We start from the raw sequence: 16,380 nt of genomic DNA, 5'->3' as shown, positions 1-16,380 counted from the left end.
GTTGGTCCCCGCGGATTTTAACCATTATCTATGGCAAAAACCGCAGGTACCTGAGGAAAAGAAATTACATGCTCATTAATTCCGTAGTGGAAAATCCGCGGGTATAAAAAAAACGCAGTGTGCGTACAGCATTTTTTTAAAACCCATAGGTTTTGCTGGGGAATTTGCTGCAGCAATGTTAGACACATTTTCTGCAGAAAATCCGTGGCAAAATCCGTGGTAAATCCGCAGCGTGCACAGGGCCTTAGTGGTTAAAATTCAAAAAGCCTAGTACTAAATAGGTCTTCACATCAATCAAACCATTCATTTCCATTAAATTCATTACTAACATTTAAATAGGGGAAAAAAGTACAATAAAAATGCAACTAACTTGAGACGAAGAACAAATAGACTATTACTGATAGAGAGTGCATGAGGGAATTCTTTCACTTCGCAGCCTCTGCTTCTCATGAGTCACTGGTGTTTTACACTCTGTGCATACATCACTATATGAGCATCATCTTCTTTCCTAAATGTATGGTCTGTGCACAAGGAAATATGAAGACACTTTTTATTTCTCTATCATTCCCTGCCTCGCATTCCCTTCTCAGCGGAGCAATCAAAATAGTCTGGTTGCTTCATCTGAGAAGTAGGGATGGAAATAACTGTAAGAAGAAAATGGCTTTTTGTAAAGTGAAAAGGAATTCAAATAGGGTGCAGAAAACTGGAGCGGTGTTGATATGTTGCTGCCTCTTAAATGCTGTATATTGTTGGGGGGGGAGTTTGCAGACGATTGATGGATGTGTAGATAGATGGATAGATTTTTGTTTAGATTAGATAGATCTTCCTCTGTTTTCAGAACATGTCACTCCTGGAAATGAAATTTTAGGAGCTGGCTCCGAGAACACGGAGATGTTAACCCCTTAATGACCTTGGACGTAACGATATGTCATATTTTGCTGTGACTTCCCAACCTTAGACATACTGGTACGTCCTAGCGATTGCGCGTGCACAAAAGCGGTGTATGCATGATTGCCATGAGGAGCTCAGCTACACCCTGGTTTTCACATCCAGGAGCATCACACTGACTGGTATAATGTATTGCAATACATGTGCATTGGAATACATTACACCTGTGATCATCCTGATTAAAGTGAATGTCCTATATAAATTCCAAGTAAAACAAGGGAAAAAATGGTTAAAATATTTTTACAAAATTTCACAAAATAAAGAACAAGAAAATAAAAAAACATATATTATACCAATAAATATAAATAAATATATATATATATATATACATATATATATATATATATATATATATATATATATATATATATATATACAGTATATTGATGTAAAAACAAAAATAAACAAAAAAAAGTGCATACTTGGTATAGCCGTGTCCAGAATAACCCAATCTATAAAACGGTCACACTATTTAACCCCTTCAGGGAACACTGTAAAAAAAAAAAACACATATCAAAAACTATTTGTTTTTATTATAGAGCGGACAACAAAAATCAAAAACTCAAATGTAAATAAAAATGATATAGCTGAAAACCTCATCTTGTCCTGCAAAAAAACAAACCGCCATACAGCTTCGTCAGAGAAACGTATATCTCTCAGTATACAGCAATGCAAAAACAATTTTTTTCTATAAATTTGTTTTTATTGTTTTATTGTGTAAAAGGTGGCAAAACATACAAAAATATAAAGCTGTCTTGTTAATTTTATGACACAGTGAATGGCATAACCCCCCCCTCCCCCGCTGAATTGTCATTTCTTCTTGATTCCAAAGCCGAGCCCGCACTTTCCCTGCACATGTTGGCTGATCTAACTGACCAACATGTGCCTCTAACAGCTGTGAGTGGATGGTGGCTCTGCCAGCAGCTGTTAACCAGTTAAATCCTGGTGCCAATCTTTGACAGCGGGATTTAACACATACCGGTGGGAAGCGTGTCATTTTCCTCTTCTATTGGCGCTCCCATGACATGATTGCAGGGCGCTGATGGAGTTGTCATGACAACCAAGGTTCAGGCAAATGACACGTGAAAAAAAAGTGGTGGAAAATTCAGCATCCATCAAATGTAATAACATTTTAATTTTAATGAAAAAAGTTAAAAATCATGAAACAGTTTCATGAAAGCATGTGTAGACACTACACATCTACGCATTTCAAGCAGATGGTCTGCTCTTAATAATGATTAAAAAAAAAAAAAAGCGATGCTTTTAATGTGAATAAAAGCTGCAGAAAATCTCCCTCTAAGGCCCGTTTCACACGTCAGTGAAAAACACAGACGTTTTTCACTGGCGTGTAAAACACGCACATGTCCCTGCGTGTGCCGAAAATCACGTGGGTTGTCTAAGTGCAATCCGGGCTCCGTTCTCCATGGCCCGTGATTGCACTTAGAGATTCACTCACCTGCGCCCGCTCCCGCTGTCCGTGGTGCTGAATCCTCCCGCGACGCAGCATCCGGCCGGCGGTGACCCCTGCAGGAGCTGCTTCCGGGTCGGCTGTGTCGCGCATAATGAATATGCGCGACAGTTATCAGCCGGCTTAGAAGCAGCAGGGAGAACGGGCTGCAGAGGACATCGCTGGACGCCGGGTGAGTTAAAATGTTTATTTTAAAAGCACGTTTTTTTCTAGCACGTGTTTCACGGACCACACCACTGCGTGGTCCGTGGAACATCAGTGATGCCAGAAAAAAATGGACATGTCTCCGTGCAGCAATCACGCACACGCGGGTACGCTGCACGGAGACACGTGCAGTGACAAATCTCTGACGTGTGAGCAGACCCATTCATTAGAATGGGTCTGCGTATGTCAGTGATTCTGGTACGTTTAAAAAAAAGCACAAACGTACCAGAATCACTGACATGTGAAAGGGGCCTAATGTGAATAGTCCTCTTCGTACTACATTACTGCTGGATACTTGGGAGTTAATTATATCAGTCTTGTTAAACCGCTGTATGGTCTTGGCCACCATGCTGCCGCTCAGTTTCAGCGTGGTGGCAATCTTCTTATAGCCTAGGCCATCTTTATGTAGAGCAACAATTCTTTTTTCAGATCCTCAGAGAATTCTTTGACATGAGGTGCCATGTTGAGCTTCTATTGACCAGTATGAGAAAGTGTATGAGGAATAACATCAAATTTAACACATCTGCTCCTCATTCACACCTTGAGAGTCAAGTGACACAAGGGAGGGAAAATAGCTAATTGGTCACAATTTGGCCATTATCACTTAGGGGTGTACTCACTTTTGTTGCCAGCATCTTAGACATAATGGTTGTGTGTTTAGTAATTTAGTTATTAATTAAGTTATTTAGTGGGCACACCAAATTTACACGGTTATACAAGCTGTACACTAACTACTTTACATTTCATCAAAGTGTCATATCTTCAGTGTTGTCCCATGAAAAGATTTAATAAAATATTTACAAAAATGTGAGCGATGTGTTCACTTTTGTGATATACTTTATATACACACTCCAACTCTTTTTCCACCACTTACCTTTGCATAATTTAAAAGTAGTGTTCAAACATTTGAGTAAAGTGTGAATATAGGTTAGTTTTTACAGACTAATCTTGTATTTTTTCCTTTCTATAGACTGGGAGGCATACCTGTAGGGGTTGTTGCAGTAGAAACAAGGACCGTGGAATTGAGCACACCTGCTGATCCAGCTAATCTTGACTCTGAAGCGAAGGTTAGTTGACAATATTGTTTCTTACTCTCCCATACTCAACATGTATGGCTGTGTCCGTATCATGCAAATTGCCACCTTTTTGTGATAAGCTTTAAAGTTCACAACCTGTGAAAACCACACGGCCAATAACCACATAATAAAATTGTGAACATTTCTGACAAAACAGCTGCAGTTTTGCTGCATGGTAATTGGCTGTACCGCACATTTTCACTAAAAACGAGCCTAATACAGTCACATAATGCAGAGTCCTTATACAGTGGGGAAAATATGCATTTGATACACTGCCGTTTTGGTCTGTAATTTTCATCATAGGAACACTTCAACTGTGACAGACAGAATAAAAAAAAATCCAGAGAATCACATTGTACGATTTTTAAATAATTAATTTCCTTTTTATTGCATGAAATCAGTATTTGATACAATAGAAAATCTGAAATTAATATTTGGTATAGAAACCCTTGTTTGCAATTACAGAGGTAGACGTTTCCTGTAGTTCTTGACCAAGTTTGCACACACTGCAGCAGGGATATTGGCCCACTCCTCCTTTCAGATCTTCTCCAGATTGTTTAGGTTTTGGTGCTGTCACTCGGCAACATTGAGTTTCAGCTCCCTCCAAAGATTTTCTATTGGGCTCAAGTCTGGAGACTGGTTAGGTCACTCCAGGACCTTGAATTGCTTCTTATGGAGCCACTCCTTAGTTGCCCTGGCTGTGTGTTTCGGGTCATTGTCATGCTGGCAGACCCAGCTACGACCAATCTTCAATTCTCTTACTGAGGGAGGGAGATTGTTGGTCAAAATCTCACAATACTTGACCCCATCCATCCTCCCTTCAATACAGTGCAGTCATCCTGTTTCCTTTGCAGAAAAGCACTCCAAACTATGATATTCCACTCAGATGCTTCACAGGTGGGACACTGTTCTTAGGGTTGTACTCATCCTTCTTCCTCCAAACATAGCATGTGGAGTTGATTCTAAAAAGTTCTATTTTGGTCTCATCTGACTATATTACCAATACCCATACCTCAGCTGGATCATCCAGATTGTCACTGACCATCTTCAAATGGGCCTGGATATGTGCTGGCGGGAGCAGGGAGACTTTGCGTGCTCTGTATGATTTCAATACATGACAGCGTAGTTTGTTACTAACGGTAGTGTTTGAAACTGTGGTCCCTGCCCTCTTCAGGTCATTGACCAGGTCCTCCCATGTAGTTCTGGGCTGATTCCTGACCTTTCTTAGAATCATCCTTACCCCATGACGAGAGCTCTTGCATAGAGACCCAGACCAAATAAGATTCACAGTCATCTTGTCTTTCTTCCATCTTCTAATAATTGCGCCAACAGTTTTTGCCTTCTCACCAAGCTGCTTGCCTATTGTCCTGTAGCCTATCCCAGCCTTGTGCGGGTCTACGATGGTGTCCTTAGACAACTCTTTGAACTCATTACCTGTATAAAAGGCAACTGTTCACACACAATCCATCGCACTGTAACCTCTCCACCATGGCCAAGACCAAACAGGAACAATTAATACAGATAATGAATGCAACGTAGAAGGGGTCTTAAAGAAAAAATAACAGGTCTGTGAAAGCCAGAATTGTTGCTGGTTGATACCGTGTTTTTCCAAAAATAAGACCTCCCCCAAAAATAAGCCCTAGCAGGGATTTTCAGCATTTTCGGAGAAAGGCTTAAATATAAGCCCTCCCCCGAAAATAAGCCCTAGTCGCGGATCAATAATGAAGTGTCTGTGCAGCTAAAAAAGTTACAGATACTGCAGGACACTTCATTATACACAGCGGCACCCGGCAATTACACTCACCCGACACTGAGCGGCAGGACCTGCACGTCAGATCGCACACATAATCAGATTGCATACACAAACATCAGATCGCACACACAGTCAGATCGCACACATAATCAGATCGCACACACAAACATCGGATCAGACACAAACATCAAATCACACACACAAACATCGGATCGCACACACATCGGATCGCATACACACTCACCTCATCCAGCGACACCGATCTCTTCTCAGAGGCAGTGCGGTGCAGCGCGACGAACAGGACCTGCGGCCGGACACGTGACTTGTTCTCATTCCCTGCGGCCGTAAGTGCTGGATGTGATGTGATGTGATGTGATGTGATGTGATGTGTGTGTGTGTGTGTGTGTGTGTGTGGTGTGTGTGATCTGCTGTGTGTGTCTGCAATCGGCTGTGTGTGTCTGCATTCGGCTGTGTGTATCTGTGATCGGCTGTGTGTATCTGTGATCGGCTGTGTGTATCTGTGATCGGCTGTGTGTGCCTGCAATCGGCTGTGTGTGTCTGCTATCTGCTGTGTCTATGTGATCGGCTGTGTGTGACTGCTATCTGCTGTGTGTATCTGTGATCGTCTGTGTGTGCCTGTGATCGGATGTGTGTATCTGTGATAGGCTGTGTGTGCCTGCGATCGGATGTGTGTATCTGTTGTAGGGTGTGTGTGCCTGCGATCAGATGTGTGTATCTGTGATCGGCTGTGTGTGCCTGCGATCAGATGTGTGTGATCTGCTGTGTATATCTGCGATCTGCTGTGTGTGTGATCTGCTGTGTGTGTGTGTGTGTGTGATCTGCTGTGTTTGTGTGTGTGATCTGCTGTGTGTGCCTGCGATCTGCTGTGTGTGTGTCAGCGTTTCAGCCAGCAGCAGGGTAGGATGGCGTGCATCACCGACCGGAGATCACAGGAGGACCTGGGAACCACGCAGACGTCCTGGTCTGGTGAGTATGAGTCTCCTGGGAAGTGGGGGGGTCTTCTTTTTTGGGGGGTAAACTTACTCCCACCCGTGTTTCTCCAAGAATAAGACCTCCTCCAAAAATAAGCCCTAGTGGTTTTTTGGGGGGCAAAAAAAATATAAGACACTGTCTTATTTTTGGAAAAACACGGTAGGTGATCAAATTTTTATTTCATGCAATATACTGCAACTTAATTATTTAAAAATAATACAATGTGATTTTCTGGATTTTTTTTATGTTGTGTGTCACAGTTGAAGTGTAGCTACGATAAAAATTAAACATCTATCCGTTCTTTGTAGGTGGGAAAAATTGCAAAATCGGCATGGTATCAAATACTTGATTTCCCCACTGTATATATTCTGGCTTATCATCACATGTATTGTTTAGGCTTTGACTTCAGAAATTGCATAAATAATCAAGACATTGTTTGATCAAAACATGCATGTGTGAATATACCCATAATGGGATTGTTTCTGTACTACATGATTAGATTGCTGCAGTTTCTTTCAAAAATGTCAGAAACAAATATATTACATCTGAAAAATTTTTTACAGTCATTTTAAAGATATTGTGTCATTGCATTATTTTAAATCCTGTAATTGATTCATCACTTAAACTCACTCCTTTTGAGTGTAAGCTATATGCATTGCAGAGTGTAGGTTTGTTTCTATGAGCTCATTTGCTCTCTGTGAGCAGAAAGGCTGTCTTCATCCTTTTTCACAAACTGAACTTTACAGATTTTAAAATAACATTTTGTTGCAGCATTTTTGAACAATAAAAAAGCAGTAAAAAAACACGAAATGCAAATGCAGCAGTCTTATACATACCATGTGTGACGCCCCACAGGGCCTCAGGGCACACTCGTCTTCGGGCCTGTGGTGTTGTGGGGTTCGCTGTGAATGGCCCAGCCTGGCTCCGTGGCCCTGTCGGTGGCATGAGAAACAGGTGCAAAGTGTCCGGTGTCGGGGGATGGGGGTTGCTTTGCAGTGCCACCTGTAGTGCGTGGCCAGGGATCAGCTGCCTCTGCGAAATGTCGCTCTCCTCCAGGACTGATGTTAACGGAGAGTATAGTCCAGCTCCCTACAGGTGGAGCGAGCCCCAGAGAGTACAATGACGGGTGGTAATCGCCATTAGCACCAGAGCGCGGAACGGCGGCGCCAGCAATGACAGGGACGACACAAGGGGAGGGGCTGCGGTTCAAAGTTCTTTTTTTACTCACAGTTCTTTAAGATGCCCCGGAGGTGCCACTCTCCACTGCCATGGGCTCCAGCCGGTCCCGGGTGAGTCAGGAGCAACCACCGGTGTCTGTGAAAATGTGAGACCTTCCTCCTCTGCGCTTACTTGAAGTGTAGATCCCCATGGCGTGAAGCTGGGGACTCCCGCTCTCCATTACGTGTCCCATTCAAAATGGGGTTAGCCCATGGACAACCCAGTCTACCCGCGGCCCTGCATAATCTGATGAAGCAACATAAAGTATGGTCCATCCTAGGGGTCTGCACCCTGCCCGTGCCAGCCCTGAGGGAGCAATGCAGCTCTCCGCTCGGCTACCGTGTCCTCCTCAGTCTCACAGTTGCACCCGGTTGTCTCCTCCTTCCTCCATTCTGCCCGGTCTTTCTTCCAGTCTGCCTGGTTTTATCTGAAGAAGCCCTTTAAGCACTCTTTGGCAACCATGGTTCTGCGAGGCCCTGGATGTTATGCCTCACACTCTCTCCTTTCCCCGGGATAGCTCTTAAGCACGCATCCCGGGCAGGCTCCCTGAGGGGAGCTGGGTCGCACACCCCCCAGTGACCTGTTTTCTCTCCGGCGTCCCAGACTGATCTCTCCTAAAATGTTTGTGTGTTCATACCCCCACCTTTTTGATGACTCATTAGTGGTTGTCCCAGCAAACAGGAATTTCCCCAGCTGGCTGGCTTCCTGAATTGTGTAACTAGCTGACTAACTGGTTAGATGTTGTGTAAGTGAAAAAACACCAGTGATTAACTCCCTCTCACCCGGAATGAGTACATCATCTTAAAAGAGATGCAGTACCCTGTGGCGATTGATGCCTCAGGGGTGCCACACATGCATTTGAAAAGTCACAAAAAATTATGGGGGGCATTTCATTCGTCCGTCTTAAATTGGTCCCTGTATGTGACTGCAGACTGCCGAATCCAAGACAACATGCGCACTTCCACAGCTCAATAGTCTGGGGCCACATGACGTTTCTTAGTATGAAGAACACGAGCAGTTCTGGGTGCATATTTCTTTCTAATCCCTGCCTAACCGTCCCTGTATCTAGTAGCATACATAAAAATACATAAAGAGATGTTTAGAAAAAGTATTTCTAAAGATCTTTTATCATATGCTAATCAGGCCAGGGACTAGTCACGAGGGCCTTGGTTCCCTTGGCTAGTTGGTCCCCTTAGCATGTTAGCAATGTCGTGTGGGCATGCTAACATGCTAATGAATGCATAGTGTCAGAGGCATAGTTGCTCTCACCTCTGCTGCCACCACTGGTTTTCGACTCAGTGTGCACAATCAAAACGTCCCCGGACTTTTTGTCATGCACACTACACCAGTTTGAACCTGGGACACGTACACTTGGTTTCATAGAACACATGACTGGAAGTCCGGGACTTCTGATCGTGTGCACTTATCCGAGATCCAGCGTCAGGCGCAGTCGCAACAGAGAGCAGTAAGATTGACCATACCTCTGACGCTGCACATTTATTAGCATGTTAGCACGCCCAAAGGGGCATGCTAACATACTAAGGGAGTATGTTAGCATGCCCCTTTGGGCGTGCTAACATGCTAATAAATGTCACTGGCCTTATTAGCATATGATAAAAGATCTTTATAAACTAGTCACTGGCCTTATTAGCATATGATAAAAGATCTTTATAAATACTTTTTCTATAAATCTCTTTATCTATGCTAGTGTATACAGGTACGGTTAGGCAGGGATTAGCAGTATGCACCCAGACCTACTTCTGGTTCTGAGTGCATATTGCACCTGACAGGTTCACTTTAACATATTTTTTTTTATCTATTCGTTCTTTGGGCCTTGATAGGTGCCTAAAAAACCTGATGAAAACCTGTATATGTATACAGGTCACTTTAAAGGGTTTTCCCCTTTCAGCATTCTAGATGCCGTTGCCTGTATGAAAATAGTAAGGACAGCCGATACTTCCCCCTCCCCTGGTCCAGAACTGCTTCTTCCCCGATGATCTGGGAATTGTTTACTTCCTGCAGCATTGAGTCAGGTCAGCAGTGCTGCAGCCAATCACCGTACTCAGCAGTTCTTGTTATGTAAATGCCAAAACTACTGACCATAGTGATTAATTTCAGAGCTGTTAATGTGCCATGACCGCTGCAGTTTGCAAACAATCACTAGAGCGGCGCCTGAGACACAGCACTCGACCCAGTAAGGGAGAGTATCGGCTGTGTCTAGTATTTTTTTTTTTTTTTTTTACAATTCTTTATTTTCGAAAACATTTTTCATATAAACACACATAACTTTGTTCCAATTACAGATCAGTGGTAATTGCAGTACAATGTAGGAACATCAAAATAACAAGACATAGAACTTAAACTGCAAGAATACTTGATAAATCTAAAACAATATCATGCAAATAGTGCTTGGACTTATCGAGGCACACATCTTCTTGGCGTGGACTCCTGACTCGCCCACCCCAGGGCTATGGGACACCCGGTGCCGGGCCGGACTAGTCCGGTGGTAGTCAGTGGTGGCTGGGCCCGGCTCCGTGGCCCTGGTGGGTGTCAGTAGAGTATGTGGCTTAAGTTAAAGTTTGTGTTCGTGACGCCACCTGTGGTATGCGGCTAATAAGCCGCCGCTGCTGTGTGAGGCCACCGGGATGATGTGATGGCAGCTATGGTGGTACTGCTCCCCACAGGTGGAGCAATGCCCGGGGCACAGTTGGTGCTTGTGAAAGTCTATGGTGCTGTGTGACTAACACGGTGCAGGGCCGACAGGCGAGGAAAGAACCAGGCACAAACAACAGTCTCTTTACCTTTTCCTCTTTTACTCTGGGAACAGTCCAGTCCTGGGAGACCGTTACAGGTGGTGATGGGGATCCGGTCGGCCTGGAAGTACTTGGGGTGATCTTTCTGGCCAGCTGAGTATGAGGCCTACTCCTGTACCTTTCTTGGTGATGATAGGACCCTGCTTCTCTGAATCCAGCAATGGCCCTCTTCGCTGCTGGGACCAATAGCACGTCCCTTCCCTCTGTAGGTGGCTGCGCAGGCCCTCTCTCTGGTGTTTCTCTGCTGGAGTCCACACCGGGCCCTGATGCTGCAGCTGTACCTTGGATGTGTCTGGGCCAGGGGCTTGCAGCTCCCCTGCCCTTCGGATTCGGCTACCAGGGACGGATTTTATACCCTGGCAACCACAGACTCCGATGTCCGAGTCTCTCTGCTGCCTCTCAGCTACTCCTGCTTCTCTGGGCCAAACTGCTCCAGCTCTAGGCCCCAGATTCACAGGACAGCTCACTCTGTGTCTGTTCACTTCTGCTGCTCCCTACAGACTAACTAACTCCTCCCCCAGGTCAGGCTTAAGGAAGCTCCCTGAAACTTCAGGTTCAGAGCTCCCCCTACTGGCCTGAGGGAGAAACTGCGGTGGATGTTAACTTACTGGCCAGTAGATTTCCCCATTACCTCCAGGCTCAGCATTAACCCTCAGGAGGGCAATGCCGTTGTGGCGACCAGGTCCTAGGGCGCCACACTCCCCCTTAGTTAAATTCAGTACTCCCGGACTGTAGAAACAAAACATAACATGTCATACATTTCATCCCAATATGGGAGGCACATTCTCTTTAACGTTACAATCTTAAACATTTCTATAAGAGTCCAGTGTGGCTCCCTGCCGGGTGTCCATTACACTGCTCCATGGGGGACCCGCCGCGATCAAACCCCCAACGTAGGCTCTGGGCGTGCGTCAGAGCATTGTTGACCCCACTCTATGCACGCCGGACGGGTTTTTCTTCAGGGGTGTTTGAGCACACTGGTGCTAACTATGAACAATTTAGGTGTTGGCCACCCATAGTCCAGTGGCCCAATTGTCCATTTTCGCAATCAAAGAAAAAGAAAACATTTTGTGCACAACATGACAGACATTTTGCATAACTATTTACACTCTAATAAGTACTCTTTACTTTATACAGTAGACTCCCTATACCTTAGAGGGGGTTGTCCCCGAGTGCTGCGCTGGGACCTACGTAGCTCTGGTGTTTGCCCCTGACTACATGGTACGTCTTCTATCTCAGCACTACAGGTGGGCCTAACCCCAATAGGTAAGCGTGATGGTTGCCTTTGTGGTCCAGGAGTCACCAAGGGTATGACAGGTTCACCACTGACAGGGGGTTGATCCTCCTGTTCCACTGCTGGCGTGTCATCTCGTGCTGGAGCGGACGATTCTTTAGGTGGATCCGGAACCTTTTCTGTTTCTGGATCGACCAACTGCGGAAACGCCAAAACTGGTACCACTATGGCATTGTTGATTCGGGTCCAAGTTTTGGGGAACTTCCCAAGGATGGTTTGAATCATCTCCCCTTCTTTCTCTTGACTTTGGGGACTTCCTTGTACTCCTTCCATTTCTCTTTGGATTCGGCACCGTTCAGGGCACGCTTTCAGGCGGTCTCGGGAAATTGCTTGACAGGTCTTGCCTTCATCTTTGCTTATGAGGCATACCTTACTATTGTCAAAGTTGGAGGGGATAATGGTGTAGGGCTCGTTTTCCCACTGATCATCCAACTTATGCGTCTTCCGCTTCTTCTTGAGGACTTGTTCTCCAGGTGCTAAGGGAGTTGCTGGGGCTGTTTGATTGTAATGCTGTTCTTGTCTCGTTCTTGCTTGAGACAGGCTCCTTTCCACGCACTCCTGGACCTTACGGTACCGCTGCTGCCGTTCTGCATCCCAATCCTCTATTTCTTGAACCGCCTCAGGCGACACAGTCCCCATCTCAAAGTCTACAGGCAACTTGCCTGGTCTGGCTCGCATCAGGTAAGCGGGGCTGCAGTTGGTCGAATTCACTGGGATGTGGTTGTACAAGTCTTCCAGATCTGGCAACTTTTCTGGCCATTGGTTCCTCTCTTCCAGCGGTAGGGTCTTCAGCATATCAATAACCACATGGTTCATTTTCTCGCACAGTCCATTGGTCTGGGGGTGGTACGGTGTGGTTCGAATTTTCTTACAACCGTACATGTTACAGAACTCTTGGAACACTTCAGCCTCGAATGCAGGACCCTGATCCGTCAGTACCCTTTCCGGATAGCCGTGCGGTCGACAAAAGGATGCCTGGAACGCTCTAGCTGCCGTCCTGGCTGTCTGGTCCTTCACAGGCACTACTACCAGGAAACGAGAGTAATGGTCCACAATGGTGAGGGCGTACACATAGCCTGACCGGCTTGGTGTTAACTTCACGTGGTCCAGGGCCACCAACTCCAGGGGCTGCTTCGTGACAATTGGCTGTAGGGGAGACCTTTGGCTGGCATCATCCTTCCGCCTCAAGCTACACGGGCCACAGTCTCGGCACCATTTCTCGATCATCTTTCTCATGTGCACCCAGTAGAACCGATCACGGAGTAAGGCCTCCAACTTCTTCCACCCGAAGTGCCCGGCGTTATCATGATACGCTGCTAGGACCATTGGAGCATCCCTCTGCGGAACCACTATCTGCCAGACAAGTTCATTTGTTCGATAGTTGACATATCTCTTGCAGAGCTTGCCCTGGTAGGTGAACAGTCGTCCCCTCTCCTTCCACAGCTGCTGGGCTTCCTCTGGAGCGTCTGGGCCAAGATGGGTCTCAGCTTGCGCTAGCTTCTCTTTGACCAATCGCACGGCCGGGTCACCATTCTGTGTTTCTTCCCAATTATGGTGGAGTAATGGATTGACCGAGACCTCGTGCTGGTTTAAGCGCTTCACTCCCACAGCATGCTCACACTGTGAAACACCCTGGTGATGGAAAGCCGGTAACTCTATCTCTTCGAGTTCATCCAGGTCTTCTCCAGACTCGGGTAAGTGAGGCATTCTGGACAGCGCATCAGCATTGTTATTCTTCTTGCCAGCCCGATACTTGATGGTAAAGTCAAAGTTAGACAGCCGGGCCATCCATCGCTGTTCCATCGCACCTAACTTGGCTGTTGCCAGGTGTGTCAACGGATTGTTGTCCGTGAAGATGGTAAACTTGGCCGATGCCAGATAGTGCTTGAAGCGTTCAGTCACTGCCCACACAATAGCGAGGAACTCCAGCTTGAAGGAACTGTAGTTTTCTGGATTCCTTTCCGTGGGCCGAAGCTTCCTACTGGTGTACGCTATTACCCTCTCTCTGCCTCCCTGTACCTGGGACAGAACTGCTCCCAGTCCCACGTTGCTGGCGTCTGTGTACAGTATAAACGGTTGGCTGTAGTCAGGGTAGGCCAGAATTTCTTCTCCCGTGAGAGCCCCTTTCAGCCGGACAAAGGATGTTTCCAGTTGGCTGCCCCATTCAAATGGAGGGCTCTGCTTCTTAGCCTGCTTCGGCTGGCCCACCAGGAGATCTTGAAGGGGCGCTGCTATCTTGGTGAACCCATCAATGAACCTTCGGTAGTAGCCCACCAGTCCAAGGAACTGCCGCACCTCCTTCACCGTGGTGGGTCTTGGCCAGTCCTTAATTACCGTGACTTTCTCCGGATCAGGTGCCACGCCTTCTGCGCTGACCACATGACCCAGGTACTGTACCTTTGGCTTCAAGAGGTGACATTTGGACGGCTTGATCTTCAGGCCATATTTCGACAAGGACTCAAACACTTCTGCTAAGTGCTTCAGGTGGTCCTCATAAGTCTTGGAGTAGACTATTACGTCATCCAGGTACAGCAGCACGGTTTCGAAGTTGTGGTGGCCCAAGCAGCACTCCATCAACCGTTGGAATGTCCCTGGGGCGTTGCAGAGCCCGAATGGCATACAATTGAACTCACAGAGACCCATTGGTGTCGTGAATGCAGTCTTCTCCTTGTCCGCCTCTGCCACGGGAACCTGCCAATACCCACTGGTGAGATCCAAGGTGGAGAAATAGTTAGCTGACTTTAAGGCTGTTAGTGACTCCTCTATTCTGGGTAGTGGATAGGCATCTTTATGTGTAATGCGGTTAATTTGCCTGTAATCTACACACATTCTCATTGTACCATCTTTTTTCTTTACGAGCACTAGTGGAGCTGCCCAGGGGCTACAACTATCTCTGATAACCCCAGCCTCCTTCATTTCCCGTAACATTTCCTTGGCACACTGATACTGTGCGGGGGGTACAGGGCGGTATCTTTCTTTAATGGGATGATGATCACCCGTGGGGATTTGATGTTGAACCCCTTTCACCTGCCCAAAATCTAGGGGGTGTTTGCTGAAGACCCGCTCATACTCCTGTACCACCCGGTAAACCCCATGCTTTTGGTGTGAGGGGGTGGAGTCGGTGCCCACATGTAATTTTTGGCACCAGTCTTCCGGCTGCCCCTTGGAGCCATTGTCTTCCGCCTGGTCGGACGGGATCAAGGGTTCCACTGCTTTAATGGTATTGTTGCTGACAGTGTACAATTTTGCCACAGTGGCATACCGGGGCAATTTGGCCTCCTCCCCCCAATTCAGGACACGGACGGGCACTCTCCCCTTGCGGACGTCCGCTACCCCTCTGGCTATCAGGACTCCAGGCCTACTGTCTGAATACATTGGTTCTACCAAGGCATGGTAATCCTGACCCTTGAGGCCTATTGCTGCCCGACACCATATCAACATTTCACTTCTTGGGGGTATTACAATGGGGAGGGGGTCACTTACCCTCACACTGCCAATTTCTCCTCCGGCCAGCTCTACCTGCTGCCTCCTCATCAGGGCTCTGATCTCCCTCTGTAGGACACGCTGCTGCCCGGAGCTGGCAGTTTCAGACGCCTGCTGTAACAAAATTATCACTTCGGCAATACAATTTTCTATTACATTTGTACCAAGAGTTAGCAGTGGGTCAGATTCTTTGCGATCAATATCTACAATTATCATCCCCTGACATGGCAATTCCACCCGCCCCACTTTAATGGTTACTTCTTTGTACCCAATCTGAGGTAAGGGCTGACCATTACTGGCCACAATTGTTAAATCATCATCTGGGCCATGGTCAATGTCTGAATCGGCCCAATATCTTTTGTACAGTTTGTGGGGGATGGTTGTTACCTGGGACCCCGTATCCAGGAGGGCATTCAAAGGGATTCCATCCAGCACAATAGGAAGGACCGGTCGTCCTCCCACATACTTGCTGCGGCTGGGGGTTGAGCCGGGCTTCCTTACACCTGGGGGTCGGCTCCTGGCCCCAGGCTCGGCCCATTTAAAGGACAGCGTCGTGCAATGTGGCCCGCCTGGTTGCAGTTGCGGCAGATCGGTTGTCCTGTTGAATCGTACCGGTCTGTGTCTCTGCCTCGGGTCGGCGGAATCCTTCTCTGTCGCATCCATGGGACGTCCTCTGGGCTGGAGGCCAACTCGATTTTCGCAGGCGAGGGGGTCATTTGTAGAGACTGCACGGTCTTGGCAAGGGCAGCCACAGTCTTGGTCAGCTCCTGGACCTGTTGTCTGAGCTCCGCAGTGGGATCCTTATCCAGGGACTGCGCCTCAGCCCCTGCAGTGGCTCGTGTTGCAGGCACCACCCCGGGGTACGTGATAGCAGGAGGCCGGAGGGGTACTGGGTCATTCGGCGTAGATTCTCTCAGTACCCTGATGGCCTGGTCCTTAAACTTGGCAAAGTCCAGAGCAGGGTTCTGCAGGACCAGGATACGCAGCTGGGTCCTGTGGGCATCTGACAGGAGCCCCTCTATGAACTGCTCGGTTAGGAGTTTGTCTTCTTCACGTACACTCTCTGGGTCCACCTGTTTAATTGCTTTCAGGGCCTCTTGCAGGTTTAAGGCATAGTCCCTTATGCTGTC

The 16,380-nt window shown here is 47.0% G+C and overlaps 1 protein-coding gene across 1 annotated transcript in view; it reads left to right on the top strand.

Annotated features, from left to right (window-relative positions):
• The window catches only part of ACACA (acetyl-CoA carboxylase alpha), a 776,656-nt gene that overhangs the window by 595,780 nt on the left and 164,496 nt on the right, over positions 1–16,380 (top strand). Inside the window, exon 48 of the mRNA XM_075335853.1 lies at positions 3,591–3,687. Within this exon, the coding sequence (XP_075191968.1) occupies positions 3,591–3,687 (97 nt within the window). The remainder of the gene's footprint in view (positions 1–3,590; positions 3,688–16,380) is intronic.

This window comes from Anomaloglossus baeobatrachus, chromosome 2 (assembly GCF_048569485.1).
Source record: "Anomaloglossus baeobatrachus isolate aAnoBae1 chromosome 2, aAnoBae1.hap1, whole genome shotgun sequence".
NCBI lineage: Eukaryota > Metazoa > Chordata > Amphibia > Anura > Aromobatidae > Anomaloglossus > Anomaloglossus baeobatrachus.
Note: the sequence above shows the minus strand (reverse complement) of the source record. Positions and strands in the feature narration are given on the sequence as shown.